The 27,553-nt window shown below is 39.9% G+C and overlaps 1 protein-coding gene across 2 annotated transcripts in view; it reads left to right on the top strand.

Moving 5' to 3' along the window:
• LOC133570857 (guanine nucleotide-binding protein G(i) subunit alpha-2-like) overlaps positions 1–27,553 on the top strand; it is an 89,873-nt gene that overhangs the window by 53,272 nt on the left and 9,048 nt on the right. For both annotated transcript variants that reach the window (XM_061923610.1, XM_061923611.1), the window contains exons 2-5: positions 5,925–5,967; positions 14,923–15,064; positions 22,342–22,502; positions 26,501–26,629. In XM_061923610.1, coding sequence (XP_061779594.1) covers positions 5,925–5,967; positions 14,923–15,064; positions 22,342–22,502; positions 26,501–26,629 — 475 coding nt within the window. The remainder of the gene's footprint in view (positions 1–5,924; positions 5,968–14,922; positions 15,065–22,341; positions 22,503–26,500; positions 26,630–27,553) is intronic.

The raw sequence follows: 27,553 nt of genomic DNA on the forward strand, positions 1-27,553 counted from the left end.
TGGTAGTGGTTGTCAATCAGATGGCTTCTATAAATGCCTTCCTCACCCTTTTGTCAGTGCTCAAGGATTATTTTTTGTTAAATGTCACATACTGTCTGGCTCTCCTCGTATGCCGTTTATTGCTTTTGTGCACTTCCCTGCTGCACCTCGTGCCTTATTGTGGACATTAAAAGACTCGTACATGTACGTCGACCTCCTGCCACTACTGCAGCCATGCGAGTCCGTGACAGAATCCTCGAGCCATAAAGTGACCTTGCAAAGACTCCTGTCGACGACGTGGAGCCGATGTTTTGGACTGCACATTTCCTAGGACTTTCGACGCCACTTCCTGCCTCGACTCAAGTGGGTCCCACGACGCCGCCATCATCGTCTCAAATACAGAGTGGGCCAACATTTAAAACTGAACAAAGCCGCAGGCCAAGGTTGAACAAATTAACATTTTAATAGGGACCCAAACAAGTTTTGCATTGAATATTGAACAAGCAAGGCTTATATAACTTTATAGTGATATGCAAAATTGAGTTTCAAATAATAATAATAATAATAAAGAAATATCAATGGCATATCAAATACAATTTTTAAATAAAAATGTAATGGCTCTTTTCTATTTGCAGCCTTCTGAGGTAAATATCAACATTAACTTTTTCCACAGGCTAATAAATTTGAAAATAAAATAACAATGAATAAACGAACCATTCAGGACTTTAAACTGCTCAGTTTGCAACTCACTGATCTAATCTGATGTGCCCAAGCCAGATACCTGGCATCTTTTCTTGGATGCTAGTTCATTAATGTCGGGGCTCAGGCTTTGAGTTGAGGCAACCTTCATTATCGAACGGAGGTGTTCATCAGTCATTATATCTCGTAGTCCACCCGGACCACAGTCTTGGGGGCGTGTTTTAAAGGCACTGCCTTTAACGTCATCTACAAGCTGTCGTCACGTCCACTTTTCATCCATTCTAACAACGTACCGGCCCAGTCACAAGATATGTGCGGCTTTTGTACGTACACACATGTGAATGCAACGCATACTTGATCAACAGTGATACAGGTTACACTGAGGGTGGCCGTATAAACAACACACACACCTTGTAGCGTCCCGGAAGAGTTAGTGCTGCAAAGGGTTCTGGGTATTTGTTCTGTTGTGTTTATTTTGTGTTACGGTGCGGATGTTCTCCCGAAATGTGTTGGTCATTCTTGTTTGGTGTGGGTTCACAGTGTGGCGTATATTTTTTAACAGTGTTAAAGTTGTTTATACGGCCACCCTCAGTGTAACCTGTATCTCTGTTGATCAAGTATGCGTTGCATTCACTTGTGTGTGCGTGCAGAAGCCGCACATATTATGTGACTGGGCCAGCACTCGTTGGACTGGATGAAAAGCGGACATGACGATTTTCGGGAGGGGCACTGAAATTTGTGAGTCTCCCGGGAGGGTTGGCAAGTATGAAAATTAGCGGTGAATACGGTGTTACCGCGGCACCGCCGCTGTGTATATAATCGGCGGGCCAGCTCTAGTGTTAATTTGATATCGCCTCAAGGGCCAAGTGAAAATTGGCCCACGGGCCAGAGTTTGACACCCATGGTCTATGGCATGTCTGTGCAGAGCACATACCTTTTACATGATATAGCATATCAAATACAATATATCATATAAATCAATACAATCAATTAGCATGTTTTGTGGGTGTGCATTTTGTAACAATAGGATTTGTTATTTATGTTTATGTCGCACATAGACGTATATGAGGACGGGTCGGAAGCCATATTATGTATTAACAGCTACCGATGTATGTGTATGTGTAGTGTGTTTTATGTAAAAACAAAAAGACCCAGGGATGAAGCGTAATGCTCGATCATCCAGTTTGTAGTCAAGAAACCGAATGAACTGAAACACATTTAAGCCAAATGTGTTTTAATGACACCCATTGCACCGCAAGGGAGAGATGTCAGACGGCAAACAGGGACCTGTCAGTCACAGCGAATGCTATCTTTCTTTAAAGCAACTTTACGGATTATCATATAACCTTAATTTTTCACTTCTTCGAGTGGATTAATATTGGCCTGTGGATTAATGGATTGCTAGGATGGTTGATAAAATGCGGTCGTGACTTAGAGTAAAGTACATTCACTTCAAACTGACACGGCGTGCATGACTTTCAGGAACTTTTGAGGTGGAAATATTGTTTGTTGCAAAATTTTGTATGATGTTGCTTCCTTATTTGTCATTATTCCAAGCTGATTTTATGTGTAGCAGCGACAGCTGAACTGAGTGTGACAACGTGTCATAATTATGTCAGTCAGCTGGAACAAATAATACAGATCACAGTATCGTTAGTCCAGAATCTTCACGGTCCTCATGGACCGACCTAATTTGGAACCGGTACCAAAAATACAGATAGTCAAATGTACCTCAATTTTAGAATCACTGATAAAGTATATATAGCATATAGTTGATATAGTATACAGTAGATATAGCAATAAACATATAGTAGAAATAGCAGTTATAGCATTCAGTATAACATACATAGCATACAGCAGATATGGTATGTAGTATATATAGTATACAGTAGGTAGGTATGCCATACAGTAGATAAAGCATATGGTAGATATAGTATATGATGATATAGTATACGGTATATATAGTTTACGGTAGATAGTGTACAGTAAATATAGCATTTTGTAGATATAGCATAAGTAGATATGGCATAAAGTCAATGAACTGTGTGTCACAGCCTAACTGCCATTTTCTAATATAAACATGCTCTTTTGTAGCTGTATATTCAACTGTGCTGTGTACTGTAGTGGAAATGCAAATACTTACCAACATAAAAACTCCAATATTGTTTGTTTTGTTTCATCTTACTTTCACCAATAAGTTAAGTATTCTTGTACAGTCTTTTTTGTTTGTGTTGTTGTTTTGTTACAACAATCTTAGCAGACTATAGTTGTCTTCAGAAAGCAACAATGTTTGCATGGTCAAGCTTGTGTTCCACCTTGTGATGTACAGTACTGCCCACTCTCAGTGCTGCAATATGGATCTTTTTAATAGCACTGGTCTGCTACTGTAAATCTTATTTATTATTCATCAGCAAAGGGAACACTTTCAAATCCTGACTGTGCACTTGAACACTCATAGAAAAAAAAAAATACTGATGGAAGATCAAACATAGTGAGGTTTCACAGTGCGGTTAGTTGTCATGTTTGGTGCAGTAAAAAGGAACTCTGGTGCGTTTGCTCTGCTAGTATGGTTCGTTTTGATCATGTGTGAACGGCATCATGCAGACCAGTGATAGAGACTTTGTATACGTGTGCATGCGTTCTCACAAACAATCGGTCAAACAAAAAGTCAATAACATTAGAAAATCAGTCACATTAAACAAACAGTAACATAACAAAATGATCAGTAACAAATAAACAGTCACATAAACAATTAAGTCATGCAATCAATCAGTCTCACAAACCATAGGCAACATAAACAATCAGCAACATAAACAATCAGGAACACAAACAGTCAAATGCATACACATTAGCAGCATACACAATCATCAGCATAAACAATCAGCAACACAAACAATCAGTAACATAAACATTCAGTAACACAAACAATCAGCAGCATAAACATCAGCAGCCTACACAATCAGCAGCATAAACAGTCAGTAACACAAACAATCAGGGACATAAACAATCAGAAACGCAAACAATCAGTAACACATAAAAGTCTGTAACACAAATAACCAATAACACAAACAATCAGTAACGTAAACAACCATGAACACTAAACAGTTAGAAACATTAAACAATCAGGAACATGTTCATCATCTTCAGCTGTTTGATATTCTCTGCGGGCACTCATGTAAATATTTGACCTTGTGTGATGAAAGCTTGGAAATTAATCAGTCTTCTAGATCTCTCTGATCACAAGATCACAGTTTCCTGCTCAAAATCAAAACTTAAATACCCCTTACATATTGTATTATTTCTTAACTCTCTCACATTAATATTGTCTGCACTGTATTTGCATTTCACACGTGATCACTTGGATGTGTTTGTTACTCCCCTTTGAAAAGTTCCTACAACACAAACAAATTACGAATACAAAACAAAAACACATTGAGCACAAAGAATGAGGCTACACTCACTTTATTACCTGCTCTTCTCCATGTGGGCCTGGAATATTAATAGATGTTTTATTCTGGAGTCAGGAAGGTGACCTCCATTCATGTGTGTGTCCACTGAGAGACTAATATTTTCATACAGTACATTTTTATCTTTGTACAAATTGTCATACTGTGCATTTGTATCTTTTATACAAACTATTATACTGTACATATTTTATCTTTATACAAACTCTTATAGTACATTTTCCACATTTATACAAATTATACAGTATATTTTGTATATTTATACACATCATTATACAATACATGCTTGCAGAGATGGATAAAGCTGTAAATGCTGATTATTAGTGATGAGTCAAACAAAACTCAAGCATGGGATGGCAGACAACATGTACTAGAATGCCCACATGAGAATGTCCGTCAATCTATGATGTCACAATGTATCTGCTGTTAAAAGAAAGACCGTACATAACAGCGTATAGTTCAGAGAGCATTAAAGCTCACGCCATGAACCACTTTAGAATTTTTTTAACACCAGTATTAAACATTGTTAGAACTTTCATAAGTCAGAAAAGACGAAAATCATCATAGGTCCCCTTTCAAGATAAATAATTAAGGTTTATAAACGTTAAAGTGGCCATTGATAAGATAGGATAGACTTTATTTATCCCACAATGAAGAAATTAGACACAGTAACAAAAAGTAAAACATAATTTAAAAAAAACAATGTAAAAACTAAAAATGTGTAATAAATTATGTTATAATATATCATGTAATATTCTTCCTGTCTAACCGGGGACAATATTTGAAGAAAGTTGAAGCGCCTGAAAGGGAACAAGAGGGGTTAAATAAAGTGGATAGTAGTGCAAATCAACCACAGAATAAAAGTAATTGTAAGTGAGGGCCATTTTAATTAATTGTTGTATCTCTATGTTTTATATATATCGATTTTAATATTTAGTACAATGCACTCAGACAGGATGTTTTATAGTGAAGTTTGTTTGGTTGACTTTGGAGCGCTTGATGAATGTAATTTGTGACGTGATGGAGAGGGACACAAAGTTGGAAGTAAATACAAAAGTAGCTCACATAAGTAGTTGTTTTATTTTTTGATCATTATTTCATATATTACATGTTTTTAATCTTTTCATTTGTTAATTTTTAAATGTACTTTGCTTGTGTTTTGTATACAGTGCAGAGTGTGAGTGACTTAGGAGTGATAAATGTTCAACTGTAAGTTCTAACTTACTCTATAAAACCAGGCCTACCCTTCATAATGCCAGAATGTTTATGATATTTTGACCTTTGCAGAGGTCTTGCCTCTGCTGAATAGTTTACTTTGGGCTCAGATACTGTTTATTGGAAAATAACTTTCTAATTTTATGAATATAGTTTTGATAAATGTGCCTTATTCTGCAGAGAAACTACAAAAAAGTTCAAAAATATATCAAAAGTTATCTGCTTTGTGCACTGGAACTGAAGCTTAAAGAATGTTTGTTCAACATGTTGAAGATGAAAAGTTCACATTCAAGGGGAACTGCATGGTATGAGCAATACATGAATTGTGTGTGTGTCCCACCTGGCACATGCTTCAGTCCTCTACAGTTTGTATTAGTAGCACAACCCTTCAAACAGACTACGGTTTCCCTGTAATTAGCTTCTTTTTTCTTCATATTTGATGTTGTGACCAAGAAGAACCCAAACAAAGTGAAGGGAGCGCATGTGATGTCACTGACTGGTTAACTGGTTGGTGAAGTCCCAAAGACCTTTGAAGTTTGTCTAACTTGAGTTTTTTTGTTCCATTAGGTGCTGGGGAGTCTGGGAAAAGTACCATCGTAAAGCAGATGAAGTAAGTCACAAATAATTTCAAGTAAAAGTTTCTGCTATCCAGTTATAAACAACATGGAATACTTCCATCAGTATACTTTACTGTGTGTACTTTTATGTACTGGGGATGTTCCCATCATGGTTTTATGCTACCGACACCGATCATCCAAGAGTGAGATCGGCCGATACCAATAACTATTACATGTATTAACTGTACATTTTTCAATATATTTATGATGTGTAATTGACATTTTAACACTATTAGCACAATATTTGAATTAGTTAATTAGTTTCTTAATACAAGCAATTGTTTGTTTAAAATAAAGTCAATAATAGCCAGTAATTAAAAAAAAATCCAAACTACTATCTACTACTCTTTTAAATCCTTTGATTTTTTCCTTCAAGGTCTTCCTCTGTCCACACTACAATTTTATTTTAATTTTACTTATAATTCACAATCCTTATGGGAGAAAAGAGCTAATTTTTTTGTTTAATGCATTCTAACTCGTAAGCAAAAGTCCGCCAAAGATTGAGCCAATGAGAGCCATGACGTCACTGCGGTTATTCCGACCATAAAACCTAATAAATAACCTTCCAAAAAGCGCCAATAATACTCTATTAGAATATTGTTAGAGTATTTGCGATATTATTTAAAAAAGTGCTAATAAGGACCTATATTTAGCGGAGAGAGGTAACTTTCTTATTCTGCTGCATTGACATCATGAGCTGGTGAGCTGCTTTCTCGCCTCAGCGTTTGTGAAAGTTTATTCTAGATTGTAAGTCATGTCTCCCACCATGATAGTAAAATGATGAGGACATAATTGGAAAGTTAGTGCACTGTTAGGCAAAAAAGACCCAAAAAGATGCTTCAATCCACCCCCATTTTTTCTTTGCGAGGATTACGAGTCTGTCTTTATCTAAATGGGAATATATCAACATCCTATCAGTCAGCATCCCAGTGGGAGCAGAGATTGTACAGTAAAGAATTTTAACCTTAATCAAGCACTTATTTTTTCTGTTGTCTTAAGCTATTTTATCGGTTAGCTTAGCTATTAGCATGCCTGCTTCTGGCTTTCTCTTTGTGTAACATATTTATCCTGATAATGCTACTTGTTAATGATACTTAAGAAACAAAGAAATGTAGTTTATTTGCCGTAAGGGCCAATAAAACTTGAGGTGCGAACACACGTTGGGCACCCCTTGTTCTTTATTATTCTATATTTTTCTTTTTGGAAATTAGACTGTTTTTATCACACAGTTATGAATTTGTCTAAAAATATATCTATGCTTTATCATCTAGCTCATAAACCTTATCCCATTTAAAGTTCAGTAATTTGCTTTGTAAGTGCAATAAGGATGACTCACTCCTCATAATCTTGCACCCAACTTTTAAAATAATCTATTTTCTTACTATTTTTACCTTCATTAAATGAAATAAAACAGGCAAGTGCTCATTTACTGGATGTCATTCATTAATAATCCACTATCAATATTACTTTCTGTATCTTGTGAATAAATGATCAGAGTAAACTGCTCTGGTCTGGTTTAAGTGTGTAATAGTATTGAATAAATGTAAAAAAATGTTTAAAAAATATACCAAACAGTCCTCCTGAATAATATTTGCTTTAATAGCAGATTATCTTGGTGTTTTTTCTGTTGGTTGCTATTGTCTTTTAACTCTCAGTGCTAAGAACAGCAGATTAAAAAATAGTTTCATATTTTTCTGTGTCGAACCTGAACACCAGTCAGAACACACGCAGGACCTCAAATTATTTATTTATTCACATTCCTTGAGGCAAACTGGCCACTGGATCTATTTTTAATGGTCTGGGATCAAGAACGGTCTGTAAAAAATGTTTTTACACAAATGTGTGTCTGTGGGTGTGCGTGTGTGCCTGCGTTCTTGTTTGTGCAGGTCTGTATATAAGGGCTGGCCAATATGGCAAAACATTATTGCAATTCATTTTTTTCATATCATTTGGTCCTGATTAATATCACAATTTTTTATATTGTTTTTAAGCTGCCAGTTTTAAAGCATCTGTACTAAAAAGTAAAGAAACTTTAGAGACAGTTCAACATTTTGACAACCTACTGACTGAATAAATAAGATTAGATAAGATGAACATAGAAAAATAATTTATAAATGTTGAGAAATCTGAACTATTTTACCGTCCTGAGTGTTTGCGCATTGGTACAAGACCCAAAATAAACAAAATGCCCCATCGGGGATAATGAAGATGTTTTAAAATGCATTTTCAAATTGTGATGCTGTTAACAATATTACGACTTGCAAATGTGCATCGTCTTTAATAACATTACAGATGAGATATTTTCAAATTCAAATGTCGGTCTGCTCTTAGCAGCTTAATCAGGGGTGTCCAAACTGGCCCATGAGACGGCACGAGATCAAAAAGGAATTTGATCGGCTTGGTGTTTTCAAAATACATGCAAATACCCTGATGACTGGCATTGTGACGCTATCTGGTGGTCTTTGAGAGTAACTAAAGTCAGTGACCATTCATTATACTTTCATGAAAATACAGCACAGCTATGGATTATGTTACAATTCAAACAACCTTCCCGAGTAACGGTGCAGAAAAAATATGCATCCAGCATAAAAATTCGACAAACATGGTCACACACAACACTACCTGCTCACTGAACTTTGTTGATATTATAAAAAAATGTCGTATCACCATAAAAAAATCAAAGTTACGCTCATTTAAATCCATTACAAGGGATGATGGAAAAATGCAAAACACTCTCTCCACACTTATCCATATTTGGCGCATTTTAGCTGCTTGATATTTATGACTGATTTTAAAATTTTAAGGAGGTTGTCACACAAGTAAACAAGGTAGTAGTTTAACTTTCAAATACTCTAAATAATAAATTATAACATATGTTAATTATATATCCATTATATTATATAATGTACTGACTATCAGCTAGTGATGGGATCGGCAGTTCTTTTGACTGTACTGAATCACTAGAATCAGTTCCTTAAATTGATTTGTTCAAAAGATTCGTTCACCGAATCACCCCCCCCCCCCCCCAAAAAAAAAGGAGGGGGGGCGTGCGTAGTACAGTACAGTGCTAGTGATGGGATCGGCAGTTCTTTTGACTGTACTGAATCACTAGAATCAGTTCCTTAAATTTATTCTTTCAAAAAATTTGTTCACCGAATCACCCCCCCCCCCCCCCCAAAAAAAAAAGGGAGGGGGGGGGGGGGGGGGGGCGTGCGTAGCACAGTACAGTGCAGACATTCGCGGGAGAAGCAGCAAAAAGGGTGAACGCGAGTCCCTACACAGCTCTGTGCATGCAGTACACCAGGCAGTGAGTGACACAGTCAGCACAGTTCAGTACGTGAACGTGAATCACTTCTGCAGTAGCAGTTCTGTGTGCAGGTCGGCGAATCACCGAATCACTTGTGCAGCAGCAGTTCTGTGTGCAGGTCGGCGAATCACCGAATCACTTGTGCAGCAGCAGTTCTGTGTGCAGGTCGGCGAATCACCGAATCACTTGTGCAGCAGCAGTTCTGTGCGCAGGTCGGCGAATCACCGAATCACTTCTGCAGCAGCAGTTCTGTGCGCAGGTCGGCGAATCACTTGTGCAGTAGCAGTTCTGTGTGCAGGTCGGCGAATCACCGAATCACTTGTGCAGTAGCAGTTCTGTGTGCAGGTCGGCGAATCACCGAATCACTTGTGCAGTAGCAGTTCTGTGTGCAGGTTGGCGAATCACCGAATCACTTGTGCAGTAGCAGTTCTGTGTGCAGGTCGGCGAATCACCGAATCACTTGTGCAGTAGCAGTTCTGTGTGCAGGTCGGCGAATCACCGAATCACTTCTGCAGTAGCAGTTCTGTGTGCAGGTCGGCGAATCACCGAATCACTTGTGCAGTAGCAGTTCTGTGTGCAGGTCGGCGAATCACTTCTGCAGTAGCAGTTCTGTGTGCAGGTCGGCGAATCACCGAATCACTTGTGCAGTAGCAGTTCTGTGTGCAGGTCGGCGAATCACCGAATCACTTCTGCAGTAGCAGTTCTGTGTGCAGGTCGGCGAATCACCGAATCACTTGTGCAGTAGCAGTTCTGTGTGCAGGTCGGCGAATCACTTCTGCAGTAGCAGTTCTGTGTGCAGGTCGGCGAATCACCGAATCACTTGTGCAGTAGCAGTTTTGTGTGCAGGTCGGCGAATCACCGAATCACTTGTGCAGTAGCAGTTCTGTGTGTAGGTCGGCGAATCACCGAATCACTTGTGCAGTAGCAGTTCTGTGTGCAGGTCGGCGAATCACCGAATCACTTCTGCAGTAGCAGTTCTGTGTGCAGGTCGGCGAATCACCGAATCACTTGTGCAGTAGCAGTTTTGTGTGCAGGTCGGCGAATCACCGAATCACTTGTGCAGTAGCAGTTCTGTGTGCAGGTCGGCGAATCACCGAATCACTTGTGCAGTAGCAGTTCTGTGTGCAGGTCGGCGAATCACCGAATCACTTGTGCAGTAGCAGTTCTGTGTGCAGGTCGGCGAATCACCGAATCACTTCTGCAGTAGCAGTTCTGTGTGCAGGTCGGCGAATCACCGAATCACTTCTGCAGTAGCAGTTCTGTGTGCCAGAGGGCGACAGACGTGAATCGCTCTCTGCCCTGACAGACTCCCCTTGACGTTCGCAAATTAACAGACATTGCAGCTGTAGAGATTCCGTTACTTTTAAAAACACTGTGTGTGCGTTTCCGGCCTGTCCAATAAACAAAATGTGACTAAATGTCACATTTGACACTGAAATGAAAATAAGAAATAAATAAAAGTGGGAAATAAAAAAAATAGTAATAGCCTACTAAAATGCTTGCAATCAACAGTTAAATAAATAGGCCTCGTTTGTTTAGTGCAAAAACAAATATTAAATTAAGAAACGCTTAACAAATGCCAACATAAAAACGAAATGTTCTGTAGCAAAGAAAATGTAAACTTAAATATGCAAACAAAAAGAAAATAAATACCTTCAAAATAAAACAAATAAATTAAGAGCCAGAAATGCCAACATAAAAACTAAATGTTCTGTAGCCTACGTTTAAAAATATAACAAAGAAAATATTAACTTAAATGTGCAAACAAAAAGAAAATAAATAGGCTACCTTAAATAAAACAAAACAAATATTAAACCAAGTGCCAGAAAAGCCAACATTAAAACTAAAATTTCTGTAGCTTACATTTAAAAATATCAAAATGGAAATATCAACTTAAATATGCAATAAAAAAGAAAATAAATAGCTTAAATAATATAAAAATCAAGATAAATAATAGCCCATGTATATGTACATACATTAGTTATTATTTTTATTTTAAATCTTCTCACACAGCCTGCCATACACTTTACCCCCCGCCCCTAACCCTCGCGTCGCTGCTGCTCAGCCTTGCCCTGCACTGACTTTCTTTCTGTCTCCTCTACTCTCATAACTTTATGTGTTGAGATAATGTGTGTGTTTGTTTTCATGTGGCTTGAGTCAACATTAGCCGTTAGCTTGGAGAATGAATGGAGAGCGGATGCCAATGGCATGAAACATATCCCCGCGACGGGAGGAGAATCACCCGCGGCATTGGGGCAAGCAGAGCAGAGAGCGAGAGCGTTGTCGTTCACTGAGTGATTCATGTCGTTAATCCGCGGTGAACGAATCGTTCGCTCAGTCCCTCCCCCCGCCCCCATGATGAGTAGCTGGCTGCGTCGTTCGCCGACGTCACAGAATGCGCCAGTTCCACTCATACCGACATGGTCAACTGAACTGAGAAAGGAACGAATCAGTTCATGAAGTGATTCGGTTCAGTACGTTCACTCAAAAGATTTGTTCGTTCGAACGAATCGTTCGCGAACGACACAACATTACTATCAGCCTGTCGTTCTCACGCAACACTTTAGTTTGTGTTCCAATTTTTCATGAGTTAAACTCAAAGATCTAAAACTTTTACTATATAAATAAAAGACCTATTCCTCTCAAATATTGTTCACAAATCTGTCTAAATCTGTGTTAGTGAGCATTTCTTCTTTGCCAGGATAATCCATCCTACCTCATAGGTGTGGTATGTCAAGATGCGGATTAAACAGCAGCCTTAGGCTGCTCACAATAATACAAAGGCGTTTCAGAAACTTTGGTAGTACATCCAACCGGCCTCACAACTGCAGGCCACGTGTAACCACACCAGCTCAGGACCTCCACATCCAGCAGGTGCACCTCCATGATCGTCTGAGACCAGCCACCTGGACAGCTGCTGCAACAATTGGTTTGTATGACCAAAGAATTTCGGCACAAACTGTGAGAAACCGTCTCAGGGAAGCTAATTTGCATGCTCGTCGCAAGACCCGACTTCAGTTTGTCGTTGTAACCGACTTCAGTGGACAAATGCTTACATTCAATGGCGTCTGGAACGTTGGAGAGGTGTTCTTTTCACAGATGAATCCCGGTTTTCACTGTTCAGGGCAGCTGGCAGACAGCATGTGTGGTGTCGTGTGGGAGAGCGGTTTGCTGATGTCAACGTTGTGAATCTAGAGACCCACGGTGGAGCTGGGGTTATGGTATAGGCAGGTGTATGTTATAGACAACGAACGCAAGTGCATTTTATTTATGGTATTTTGAATGCACAGAGATACCGTGTTGAGATCCTGAGGCACATTGTTGTGCCATTCCCCTGAGACCATCACCTCATGTTGCAGCATGGCAATACAAGGCCCCATTTTGCAAGGATCTGTACACAATTCCTGGAAGCTGAAAACATCCCAGTTCTTGCATGGCCAGCATATTCACCGGACATGTCACCCAATGAGCATGTTTGAGATGCTGTGGATCGGCGTATACGACGGCGTGTTGCAGTTCCTGCCAATATCCAGCAACTTGGCACAGCCATTGAACATTCCACAGGCCACAATCAACAACCTGATCAACTCGATGCGAAGGAGATGTATTGCACCATGTGAGGCAAATGGTGGTCACACCAGATACTGACTGCTTTTCTGAACCCCCAGACCCACAATAAAGCAAAACTGCACATTTTGGACTGGCATTTTATTGTGGGCAGCCTAAGGCACACCTGTGCAATAATCATGCTATTTAATCAGCATCTTGATATGCCACACATGTGAGGTGGGACGGGTTACCTTGGCAGAGAAGAAATGCTCTCTAACACAGATTTAGACAGTTTTGTGAACAATATTTGAGAGGAATAGATATTTTGTTCACGAGTGGGGGAAGAGTGGATCGTGAGATCGACAGGCGGATCGGTGCGGCATCTTCAGTAATGCGGACGCTGTATCGATCCGTTGTGGTGAAGAAGGAGCTGAGCCGGAAGGCAAAGCTCTCGATTTACCGGTCGATCTACGTTCCCATCCTCACCTATGGTCATGAGCTTTGGGTCATGACCGAAAGGACAAGATCACGGGTACAAGCGGCCGAAATGAGTTTCCTCCGCCGAGTGGCGGGGCTCTCCCTTAGAGATAGGGTGAGAAGCTCTGTCATTCGGGGGGAGCTCAAAGTAAAGCCGCTGCTCCTCCACATCGAGAGGAGCCAGATGAGGTGGTTCGGGCATCTGGTCAGGATGCCACCCGAACGCCTCCCTAGGAAGGTGTTTCGGGCACGTCCGACCGGTAGGAGGCCACGGGGATGACCCAGGACACGCTGGGAAGACTATCTCTCCCGGCTGGCCTGGGAACGCCTCGGGATCCCCCGGGAGGAGCTGGACGAAGTGGCTGGGGAGAGGGAAGTCTGGGCTTCCCTGCTTAAGCTGCTGCCCCCGCGACCCGACCTCGGATAAGCGGAAGAAGATGGATGGATGGATGGATGGATGGATAGATATTTTGTGTATACAGTAAAAATTTTAGATCTTTGAGTTCAACTCATTAAAAATGGGAGCAAAAACAAAAGTATTGCGATTATATTTTTCTTCAGTATATGTACACACACACACACACACACACACACACACACACACACACACACACACACACACACACACATATATATATAGTTACTTTACATGCTTTCGGCCCCCGGCCAAATTTTTTAAGCCCAATGCGGCCCCCTAGTCAAAACGTTTGGACATCCCTGGGCTAAATGCTAATGCTACATGTGCTAGCAGAAGTAAAAAGGAGTGCAGACTCTCTAAACCACACGTGTCCAAACTACGGCCCCCGGTCCAAAAGCGGCCTGCCATTGCCTTTAATTTGCCCCGCAAGACTTCATGAGTTCAACAAAGCCTTGCACTGCGGAATACTTTCCAATTAATCTTAATTACCAACTGGTCGCTGAATGTTACATTTGCTGCCATCTTGTGGACAATGTAAATAAATCAGATTAATGACCTTTGAAACAGTAGCACAGCATTCACTTATACAGTATGACACAATCCAAACAACCTTCCCTAGTCATGGTGCAAACAAAAAAAAGAAATACATCAACAAAATAAAGGTCAACACACATGGTCATATATAACACAACCCGCTCACTGAACATTGTGGATATTATGAAAAATTTCCAAACACCATAAAAAAATTCTAAATTACACCCATTAGAGTGCATGATGGGTAAAAAGGAAAACACTCCCTCCACACTTAGCCATGTTTGGCGCATTTTAGCAAAACTTTAAGGTCATCACGGAAGTAAACAAGGTAGGAGTCAAACTTTCACATACTCTTATTATCCAATTATATCGAATGCAGCTGGGTAGGCTCCAGCACCACCCTTGACCCCGAGAGGGACAAGCGGTAGAAAATGGATGGATGGATATATCCTCTATATTAATAAAATATCCTCCAAATTAATATTATTTGTTCACACGCACACACACAATTATATGTATGTGTATATATATATATAAGTGTGTATGTATATATGTATGTACATATATATATATATATATATATTTATTTTTTTTATTTTATTTTTTTTTTCTTCTTATGCTTATCCTCACATTAATATCATATTAATAATGCAACCTTCTCAGGATCATCCACGAGGACGGCTACTCGGAAGACGAGTGTAAGCAGTATTGCGCTGTGGTTTACAGTAACACCATTCAGTCCATCATGGCCATCGTTAAAGCCATGGTCAGCCTCAACATTGACTACAGCAGCTCTGGCAGGCTGGTAAGATATTCCAATATTTTGTGTTGAAGTGGAAATGTATAATGTTGCTTGCTACTGGTGTATCTAATGGAGTGTGCATATGAGAAATGACACATTATTCTTCTGTGACTTAAAAAACAAAACAAAAAACACAGCCCTGTCTTTGAATGCCACATCAATTTGTACCATTTTAGTGGTTGTGATTTGGACTCGGGCTTCAAAGGTACAGCTTCATTAGCGACGTAGCTGTAATTATCCGCAAGTTCATGAGTCAAGCTAATTATTACAGAACAAATGTGAATAAACATTATCACATCATATGCACACAGCAGCCTTCTCCTGTCAGAGTTTGTAGGAGCCGAACCCCAAGATGCAGAGAAGGCGGAAGGCATTGTGCGGGAAAACAAGATTTAATGTTTATAAAATAAAGGAAAAAACACAAACCAGGAACTAGGAACAGGAAACAGGATGCCAGGGAAACAAGAACTGGAAGACGAGGAACAAAAAGACAGCAGACTACAAACAGCTACAGAATATAGCTTACCGCTACCGCATCCAGCTACACTGACAACGACAAGTAGAAATGACAATGATCCAGCAGTGACTGGAGGGGAAGGCAGGTTTAAATAGCAGCTGGCTGATTGACACCAGGTGTGGCCAGGTGCCAATCAGCCACAGCTGAGGGGACACAGCACTCAGGGAGACAAGTAGGAAATAAAGACAAAATAAAAGTGCTGGACAGAAAACTAAGACAAACGCAGAGAAAAAACTAAAACACAGTCAAACTGTCAGGGACAAGCCTGACAGTAGCCCCCCTTCCTATAACGGATACCAGACGTTCTAGAACCCCCCCGCCCCAAAAAAGTCCAAAGTCACGGGAGGGTGGAGGGAGGACAAGGAGGTGGGCCACCAGGCTAAGTGTCCCCGCAACCAGCGGGGAAGAGTTAGGTGGCGACGGCGAGTTGAACGCCGCCGCAATTGGCGAGGCGGCTCGTCCGCCGGTGTGGGAGAACCCACCGGAGACGATGGTGGTGGCGCCCTCTGCTGGCCCACCGGAGACGATGGTGGTGGCGCCCTCTGCTGGCCCACCGGAGACGATGGTGGTGGCGCCCTCTGCTGGCCCACCGGGGAGGATGGTGGTGGCGCCCTCTGCTGGCCCACCGCGGAGGATGGTAGTGGCGCCCTCTGCTGGCCCACCGGGGAGGATGGTGGTGGCGCCCTCTGCTGGCCCACCGGGGAGGATGGTGGTGGCACCCTCTGCTGGCCCACCGGAGTGCATGGTGGCGGCATCTGTTGGCCCACCGGAGAGGAGGATGGTGGCGCCCTCTGCTGCTGGCCCACCGGAGAAGAGGATGGTGGCGCCCTCTGCTGCTGGCCCACCGGAGAAGAGGATGGTGGCGCCCTCTGCTGCCGGCCCACCGGACTGCATGGTGGCGTCTGCCGGCCCACCGGACTGCATGGTGGCGTCTGCCGGCCCACCGGAGAGGATGGCGCCGTCTGTTGCAGACCCACTGGGGTGAGGAGTAGCTGTGCCTCCCCAGCTGCACAGCTACTCATAGCCCCCCCCTCAAGGGACGGATCCAAGACGTCCCACGAGAAACCAACACAGGACAGGGATGGGTGGGAGGGATCACAAAAAGAGGCAAAGCTTTTTTTTGATTCGGCCATCAACGATAAAGCTTTGTTAAGTCTCTCCGCCAAGGAAATCTCCGCGAGGTTCGTACTAGGCTGGATCATTATGTCAGAGTTTGTAGGTGCCGAACACCAAGATGCAGAGAAGGCGGAAGGCATTGTGCGGGAAAACAAGATTTAATGTTTATTGTGATGGGTCCGGCAACACCGATGCATCGGCGCATGCGTCGAGCTCATAGAGCAAAACCCTGTGTCGGTGCGCGTACCGCTTTTAGAAAGTCACGTGACCGATCATGAGCTGTTTTGGTCACGTGACCGATACGCAAACTGTGTCGCACTGACGCCTCCTCTGTACCCTGTGAGTGGCTCTTTTCTACAGCCGGAGAAATAATAACTAAGAAGAGAAATCGTCTAAAACGTCGGAAAAACTTTTTTTTATTTTTTTTTTATAAAAATGTGTAAAAAAATACAATTAAAAAAATTCCCAGTTCACAATCATCCACAACACGTTCTCTTAGATTTCCATGTTATGATACATGTTCACATTATTTATTGACTGTATCTAAAAAAGATAAAAATATATTTTTATTTAAATGAAGATATGAAATAATCCTAAATGAAATACAATGACTTGGTTTATATTATTGTATATACTAGGGCAGGGGTCACCAACGCGGTGCCCGCGGTCACCAGGTAGCCCGTAAGGACCAGATCAGTCGCCCGCTGGCCTGTTCTAAAAATAGCTCAAAGAGCAGCACTTACCAGTGAGCTGCCTCTATTTTTTAAATTTTATTTATTTACTAGCAAGCTGGTCTCGCTTTGCTCGACATTTTTAATTCTAAAAGAGACAAAACTCAAATAGAATTTGAAAATCCAAGAAAATATTTTAAAGACTTGGTCTTCACTTGGAATAAGCGGTAGAAAATGGATGGATGGATGGGTCCTCACTTGTTTAATTAAATTCATTTATTTTTTTACTTTGCTTCTTATTACTTTTAGAAATACAATTTTAGAGAAAAAATACAACCTTAAAAATGATTTTAGGATTTTTAAACAAATATACCTTTTTACCTTTTAAATTTCTTCCTCTTCTTTCCTGACAATTTAAATCAATGTTCAAGTAATTTTTTCTTCTTCTTTTTATTGTAAAGAATAATAAATATTTTAGCTTCTGTTTTTTCGACGAAGAATATTTGTGAAATATTTCTTCAAACTTACTATGATTAAAATTCAAAAAAAATATTCTGGCAAATCTAGAAAATCTGTAGAATCAAATTTAAATCTTATTTCAAAGTATTTTGAATTTCTTTTAAAAATTTTGTTCTGGAAAATCTAGAAGAAATACTGATTTGTCTTTGTTAGAAACATAGCTTGGTCCAATTTGTTATATATTCTAACAAAGTGCAGATTGGATTTTAACCAATTTAAAACATGTCATCAAAATTCTAAAATGTATCTTAATCAGGAAAAATTACTAATGATGTTCCATAAATTATCTTTTTTATTTTTTCAAAAAAATTCAAATTAGCTAGTTTTTCTCTTCTTTTTGTCGGTTGAATTTTGAATTTTAAAGAGTCGAAATTGAAGATAAACTATGTTTCAAAATTGTATTTTAATTTTTTTCGTGTTTTCTCCTCTTTTAAGCCATTCAATTAAGTGTTTTTTTCATCATTTATTCTCGACAAAAAACCTTCCGTAAAAGGAAAAAAAAAAGTATGACGGAATGACAGACAGAAATACCCATTTTTTTTATATATATAAATGTATTTATTTAGCTATTCTTGTTTAAATCACACTTACGTGTAACTTACAAATGACAATATATTTATTTATTTAAGTGTGTATCAAACTTGTAGCCCTTCGCATTAATCAGTACCCAAGAAGTAGTTTTTGGTTTCAAAAAGGTTGGTGACCCCTGTACTAGGGCAAAAAATCAGTGTCAGTTGAGTCGGTCCATAGGTTGCCTGTAGGGATTTTTAATGTCCAGCAGATGTCAGTATTTAGTGACACAGTATCGACACAGTATCAATACAGTTTTGCAATGTGTCGAAACGCTTCATGACGCCTCATGAACACATCACTAATGTTTATAAAATAAAGGAAAAAACACAAACCAGGAACTAGGAACAGGAAACAGGATGCCAGGGAAACAAGAACTGGAAGACGAGGAACAAAAAGACAGCAGACTACAAACAGCTACAGAATATAGCTTACCGCTACCGCATCCAGCTACACTGACAACGACAAGTAGAAATGACAATGATCCAGCACTGACTGGAGGGGAAGGCAGGTTTAAATAGCAGCTGGCTGATTGACACCAGGTGTGGCCAGGTGCCAATCAGCCACAGCTGAGGGGACACAGCACTCAGGGAGACAAGTAGGAAATAAAGACAAAATAAAAGTGCTGGACAGAAAACTAAGACAAACGCAGAGAAAAAACTAAAACACAGTCAAACTGTCAGGGACAAGCCTGACATCTCCAAGGTCTCTCTTCATGACGTAAACGTTTGTATTTATGTTTTTTAATGTGACCACCACATTCTAACAGCTAGCCTGCTAACCTGCTAGCATGCTAACCAGCTGCACATGTTCTCTTTGATTCTGCATTTGTTCATATTCTCTGTTTACCACATTTCTATTGGCAAAACATGTTAATCTACACTGTAAAAAAAATCTGTAGATTTTACGTTAAAAAATTGGCAGCTCAGTCACCAGAATGTTACTGTAAAATGTACGTTGGTTTTTCCATCGAATTACTGTACCGCTGTTATATTTAAGGTAAAATCTTCTGACATTTCTTTTTACAGCGTAAAGTATATAATTTTTTTTTTTTTGGCACGTGGCCACCTTCCCTGTCCTTTCTCAAAGGTGTGCGGCAGGGAGCTACTTGCCTTTTTTCTCGCATAATTTTATTTGCTTATCCTCAATTACCATTGAATTGTGATAAGACTTTTTCTGAAAAAGTAATTCCATATGCTCATAAAATTACAGCTTTTTTTTTTTATATATATATTTTTTTTTCAGAAAAATCAGTATTTATTCTCGGCATGTCCTGAAACAACTTGTCCACTTCAGTTGTGATACTGATATTAACCCGACACGATATCACCACCGACAATGTTGGCACAAAAGTGAAACGTGGAGAGGCGTGATTGGGAGAAACGGCCGCCCGGATCTAAACCCGAGTGGTGTTTTGTTACTAGACTTTTGTGCTCGTCACAGATTATCCATAACGAACACCATGTTCAAACATAAGGGCGTCCATATGTGCACTTGAAACCAGGACACCCTAGACCTCAGTTCCATGATCAACTTTGTGGTTGTGTCATCGGATTTGCAGTCTCATGTTTTGGACACTCGGGTGAAGAGAAGGGTTGTAAGTTGGCTACGATGGTGAGGGACGATGCCGGTCGGACCGGGCAGGCCCAAACGCATTGTGAGGGTCGTCTGGGGACATCTGGCAGTCTGCCGTCAGAGAGAGTTTCAATTCCCACCTCCAGAAAAACTTTGAACATGTCACGAGGGACATTGAGTCTGAGTAGACCATGTTCTGTGCGTCTATTGTCAAGGCAGCTGATCGGAGCTGTGGCCTCAACACCGTGTATGGTGGTGATGGTGTGCTGCTGACCTTGACTCAGGATGTTGTGGATCAGAAGAGGGAATGCTTCGAAGACCTCCTCAATTACACATACACATCTTCCTATAAGGAAACAGTGCCTGGGGATTGTGTGGTAGATTCTCCTATTTCTGGAGTAGTTAGAGTGCTCCTCGGTGGCAGGGTGGATTAGAGCCACCCGGAGTTCCTCCAGGCTTTGGATGCTGTGGGGCTGTTCTGGTTGACAAGACTCTGCAGCATTGTGTGGACATCTAGGGCGGTGCCTCTGAAATGGCAGACCAGAGTGGTGGTTCCTCTTTTTAAGGAGGGGAACCGGACGGTGTGTTCCAACTATTGTGGAATGACACTCCGCAGCTTTCCCGGTAAGGTCTATTCCGGTGTACTGTAGAGAAGGCTACGCCGGATAGTTGAACCCCGGATTCAGGAGGAGCAGTGTCGTTTTCGGTCGCGGACCTGTGGACCAGCTCTATACTCTCGGAATGGTCCTTGAGGGTGCATGGGAGTTTGCCCAACCATTTTACATGTGCTTTGTGGACTTGGAGAAGATCACGTGTACAAGCGGCCAAAATGAGTTTTCTCCGTCGGGTGGCGGGGCTCTCGCTTAGATATAGGGTGAGAAGCTCTGCCATTTGGAAGGAGCTCAGAGTAAAGCCGCTGCTCCTCCACATCAAGAGGAGCCAGATGAGGGGGTTTGGGCATCTGGTCAGGTGTTTAGGGCATGTCCGACCGGTAGGAGGCCACGGGGAAGACCCAGGGTACATTGGGGGGGACTATGACTCCGGGCTGGTCTGGGAACGCCTTGGGATCCCCCGGGAGAAGCTGGACGAGGTGGTTGGGGAGAGGGAAGTCTGGGCTTCTCTGCTGAGGCTGCTGCCCGCGCGACCCGACCTCAGATAAGCGGAAGAAAATGGATGGATAGATGGACGATATCAGCAGAAATCACACATTATTTTATTTTTTTGTAGTTTGGAATGTTAGAAAAAGTTTGATCATGTAAAACTTGTCAAATAGAGATAGGTACACTTATTTATTATTAACCGTCTGGAATGGACTTATGTTGTCTTTAAGTTGAAGTGGAGTGGTAATTGTTTTTGGGTGAAACAGTGATCACATTAATTAATTAAGTTAAGGTCATGATTAGGGATGGGCATTTTTTAAATTTTAGCTGATACTCATCCCAAATCAATACTTAAAAAATAATGCTGGTGCTAAAATGGTGCCAAACTTGTACTTAAAAAAATTGAAAATATCAAAATTTTTGTAAAAAAAAAATTCCAAGTAAAAAATTCATTTTTATGGAGCTTTGTGAAATTCAAGTTAAACAGACTAGTAATTTGAATACTTGAATTATATAAATAAAGTATAACTTGGTAATATGAGGTGGCGACTTGTCCAGGTGTACACCGCCTTCCGCCCGAATGCAGCTGGGGAGACTCCAGCGACCCCGAACGGGACAAGTGGTAGAAAATGGATGGATGGATGGATGGATAACTTGGTAATATATTAAAAAATTAAAAAATACAATACACACCAAATTATCATAATTATTGCAGCAATAAGGAACATAGAAAACGTGCATAAAAGGACTTGCGTGTGTTGTGATATTGATGATCAGAATTACGGGGGTTCATGAATGCACCTCACTCCCCATAACCGGTATTGGAATCACAATTGATTAAAAACTATTTATGTGAACTCTATTGATTTTTCATTCTTTTATATATTATTTTGTTTAATTTACAGATTGAGTGCAAACATTTAACAAACAATGTATGAGAAATGTGTATGAAGTGAAAACAACGTATGAATAGCTCTTCTTTTTCAATCATTGTCAATAAAATTCTGCTTGATTTTCAAATATGACATTTTTTTGAAATTTTGAAAATCCTTTTATTTATTTTTTTCCGAGTTATTCTATAAACATATTAAATACAATTACAGTGTTATTCCCATCGTATTACTACTTCACTAATCATTATTGAGTTATTGTTCTCTTTGTTGTAAAATAATTTGAATTGTTTGTTGTCTTATTTTGTGTGTGCTCCTGCAGGACGACGCCCAGCAGCTCTTTGCTTTGTCCGCCGCTGCTGAGGAGCAAGGCATCTTTCCTGACGACTTGGCCAACGTGATCAAGCGATTGTGGGCCGACGGCGGCATCCAGAGCTGCTTTGCTCGCTCGCGAGAATACCAGCTCAACGACTCGGCGGCATAGTAAGTGTGTGTTTTTGTCTTTCTGCCGTAAAGTGATTTATATTACAATCACAGCCACTTGATTATTTACATAAACTGCAAAGAGGACAAGAAGTTAATTAAAAACAAGTGATGATTGGAGAAAGGCTATTTCTGAAATGTCTGGACTCATGTTATACAACAACTTCATGCTTTAACTAAGTATTATACTCAAAATAAAGAAATAAAATACACGAGAAATTATCATAATTTCTGCAGCAATACAAAACATAGAAAACGGGCTGAAATATTGTGGACTGCATGAGAAAGTGGAAATTAACACTGTTCTCTTTGACCACGTGGTGATTTATGAACAAGTACAATGAAGCAGCAGAATCAATGTTGTACTTAGTGGTGTCCCAATAGTGATATCAGCATAAAAACAAGAATGGATGATATCAGATTGTATGTAAAATGTGTGATATAATGTCCGATACAAGCAGTACTGCAGTGTGTTTACTTGTGCAAAGCTAGACAGCCAGTTAACATCTAAATGTACTCCAATGAGCACAAAAGGTTGGCCTTTTCATGTATTTTAGTCAAGTCGTTTACAAAAGGTAAACATGGTAGGCTATAAGCTACTAGGAGCTAGCAGATACACAACAGCTAAACACACAAGCTAGATATACGTAAAATATTTGAACAATATTGCAGTCCTAAACAGCACACTCATCAATAAAAACACTCGCACTCATCAATAAAAACATGTATGAAATAATGATAGTTGCACATTACTTACAGATGCATAGTCTCTAAGGCAGAATTGTATAAGAAACCAACCAGTTACAAACGTGTTTGCATCATTCCGTTTATTGCGTCATGAGCTTAAAGGCCTACTGAAACCCATTACTACCGACCACGCAGTCTGATAGTTTATATATCAATGATGAAATCTTAACATTGCAACACATGCCAATACGGCCGGGTTAGCTTACTAAAGTGCAATTTTTAAATTTTGCGCGAAATATCCTGCTGAAAACGTCTCGGTATGATGACGCACGCACGTGACGTCACGGATTGTAGAGGACATTTTGGGACAGCATGGTGGCCAGCTATTAAGTCTGTTTTCATCGCAAAATTCCACAGTATTCTGGACATCTGTGTTGGTGAATCTTTTGCAAGTTGTTCAATGAACAATGGAGACAGCAAAGAAGAAAGCTGTAGGTGGGAAGCGGTGTATTGCGGCAGGTGTTGTGCCGGATAACGCACCCCCGCCGTAGAATGCACCCCTGACTGTTGTGCCGGATAACACAGCCGGTGTGTCATTGTTTAAATTTCCCGGAAGATGACAGTCAAGCTTTACCATTGGCCTGTGGAGAACTGGGACAACAGAGACTTTTACCAGGAGGACTTTGAGTTGGATGCGCAGACGCGGTACCGTGAGCACGCATGCAGCTGCGGCTTCCAAACATTTGATCGCTTGCCCGTACGTGCGTGCCGCTATGTGCATGTCACGTACGTAACTTTGGGGACTTTGGGGAAATATATGTGCTGTATGAACTTTGGGGAGGTGAACGGTACTTTGGGCTGTGGGATTGAGTGTGTTGTGCAGGTGTTTGAGTTGTATTGGCGGGTTATATGGACGGGAGGGGGGAGGTGTTTATTATGCGGGATTAATTTGTGGCATATTAAATATAAGCCTAGTTGTGTTGTGGCTAATAGAGTATACAGGTATATATGTCTTGTGTTTATTTACTGTTTTAGTCATTCCCAGCTGAATATCAGGTCCCACCCGCCTCTCACAGCATCTTCCCTATCTGAATCGCTCCCACTGCCCTCTAGTCCGTCACTCTCACTTTCCTCATCCACGAATCTTTCATCCTCGCTCAAATTAATGGAGAAATCGTCACTTTCTCGGTCCGAATCGCTCTCGCTGCTGGTGGCCATGATTGTAAACAATGTGCAGATGTGAGGAGCTCCACAACCTGTGACGTCACGTGCATATCGTCTGCTACTTCCGGTAGAGGCAAGGCTTTTTTATCAGCGACCAAAAGTTGCAAACTTTATCGTCGATGTTCTCTACTAAATCCTTTCAGCAAAAATATGGCAATATCGCGAAATGATCAAGTATGACACATAGAATGGACCTGCTATCCCCGTTTAAATAAGAAAATCGCATTTCAGTAGGCCTTTAACTTCATGAATTATGGTGGACATTTGATGTCGCCAGAAATCTGTCATAAGGTTAGTGTTTTCATACCTACTACTGTTCTCTGAGTAATTTTACTTGATCATCACTCTTTATTTGCCACCATGGAAGCGAGAATTAGCAACTTGCAACTCGCTGCTAGCTCGCTAACAAGGACACTACATTGCATTGAGGATTTCAGCTAAAATGTGTCATTGCGCATTTTCACGATATGATCACAGTATTACAACCTATTCGTAGGCCAAATGTATGTCATTTATATTGCATGTATCGCACAAACCAACAAAGAATGTGGATGGTGTATGCCAGCAGCATGCAGAGCACTTCAAATGTGAGGATCCTCATGTTTGTTTCCATGATTGTGCTGAACGATCGCTAATACTACTGTAATAATATTACCGCAGATATTGCCATGGGTCTAATGGTGTCTCTTTCCTGAAAAAAAATAAATAAATACCCTACTCTGTGCTCCCCAGAGAGCCATAGAGACTAGCAAGCTAGATCTATTACCTGATTATTTAGCAGAGCCTGCGGTTGGATTCTTTAATATTGCAAGCAGATGAGCTCAATTGTTGATGTCTGAAAACAAACGACCTCAGCACAGTGAAAAGATGAATGTTTGTTTCTTTGTGTGCTTTCTGAAGTGCTGCATTATTAAAGGCAACAGCGCAAGGAGGATTATTTCTCTGTTTATAAAGAGCCAAATAAAACAACTCTGATTACATATGCATTTTGCATGTAATTGTATTTATAGATTTTATTGGCTGGGGCAACCAACCCTTTGAATGTATTCCTGCTTTCATTTTTGTTGCGCTAATAAAACTGGATAACAATTGAGTACGAGAACACCACAACATTTATGAAAACCCGCTGAGTGTTCAGTCGTAGCTGCTCTTCGGTGGCGTTTTTTTGGAAAATGCTAGTCAGAATAATTTTTTGGAGTTATGCACCGATCGATCGGCCGATTTCCGTGAAAAAATATGTGATTGGCCATCGCCGATTAATACCTTTCAACGCCGATCACAAAAGTCTATCCTGTTCCTGTCTGGCTAACACTTTCAATTTTTTTTAATCTCCTTGACTGACAGAGGCGGCTTGCAGCAAACTGTGTATGTTCATATCCATTCACATACAAACAATATAATAAACAAAAAGCAACAACAAATGTAAAAAGACATAACATAATGAGAAAAGGCTGAAATGTTGACACAAACAATGAATAAAAACACAGAGATGTGTTTTTAAATATATGTTATATTCTTTTTATTCGCCTATGTTATTACAAATGACATGTCATCGCACTCCCACCATATTAAAAGAATATCAATAACAATATTGTTTGTTTTATATACTCGAAGGCTTGACGCCGCTGCTGTTCATTTTACAATGTAAAATAGTTGACCATTATTATTTATGATCATATTTATACATTTGTAATCTTCATGTTAACAGTATTGTTTGTTTTGATGTACTGAGAGGTTTTAGAACACTTTTAAACATATGTTTTCATCTTGGCAGCTGATATTAATACTTAAATTCTGTTGTTGCTCACAAATCTTAAATACTTGACACTTTCAAACCCTTTCTAATTAAAGAGTCTATGTAAAATACATGGGTTAGTTGTTTTTTTTACGTGGTATCCAATAATGGAGAATATGGAGAATAGTGAATATTGAAGGTATCAACTACTGACATTCTGGTATTGTGACAATATTAATTATTGTGATCCATTATTATTTTAAAACTGCAGAAATTAGTATCTGATCTATTAAGCAACATTTGTGGCTGTATTTGTAAAAAAGAAGATGTTTCAGTCTGCATGTGTTTGTAGTTACCTGAACGACTTGGAGAGGATCACCACAGCAGATTACATTCCCACACAGCAGGATGTGTTGCGCACTCGTGTCAAAACTACTGGAATTGTAGAAACTCACTTCACCTTCAAGGAGCTGCACTTCAAGTAAGAACACAACAGCACATCACTACTGTTACTACTGCCTCTACTACTACTATTATTACTACTACTATTACTACTACTCAAAGCACACTTGGCATTACACAGTAGTATAAAGTGTAAAGATACTCAATTATTCAGCACTCAAAATATGTACTAACACTTACAGTATGTACCAGCTTATATACTACTGCAATACTACTGTATGTAAAAATATTATATTACGGTACATATTTACTGGTACTACCACTATATGTGAATATACTAATACTACTGTATGTGCATTATACAATATGACTACTGTATATATATATACAGTATATACAGTACTAATAGTACTACTGTATGAAGTGACATACAGTATATGATAATACTACCACTGCATGTACATTTATACTAATACTCTACTGTACATGCTAATATACTATTACTGTATGCACATACAGTATATACTACTACCACTACTACTACTCTATGTACATGTATACTAATACTACTCTACAACTACTCTACATGATACTACTGCATGAACATATATTACTATTGTATGTGCATATATACTATTATTATTACTATAACCATAACTACTGCACAGACATACTGTATATATTACTGTACATGCATATTAATGTAAAAAGAGATTAAAAACCACCATTTTGAACAGCAAGTATTGGTAAGTGGTCCAAAAATATAAAAATAGATATTCAAACAAATATTTAATCTTAAATAATGTCCAAATTTGGAATCAAATACTCATGACATATTTCTCTAAAAATGAAAAGTGTATTGCTGTAGTAGTTTAAATGTATTGTAATATTCCAATCTTGGAATAAGAAATTTGTTCTAAAAATATATATAGTTTTTTTGGTAATATGCAAAATTTAGTCTCATAAATTTGGACATTTTATTTTCCCACTGTTTTGAGATTAT

This window comes from Nerophis lumbriciformis, linkage group LG28, assembly GCF_033978685.3.
Source record: "Nerophis lumbriciformis linkage group LG28, RoL_Nlum_v2.1, whole genome shotgun sequence".
Lineage (NCBI taxonomy): Eukaryota > Metazoa > Chordata > Actinopteri > Syngnathiformes > Syngnathidae > Nerophis > Nerophis lumbriciformis.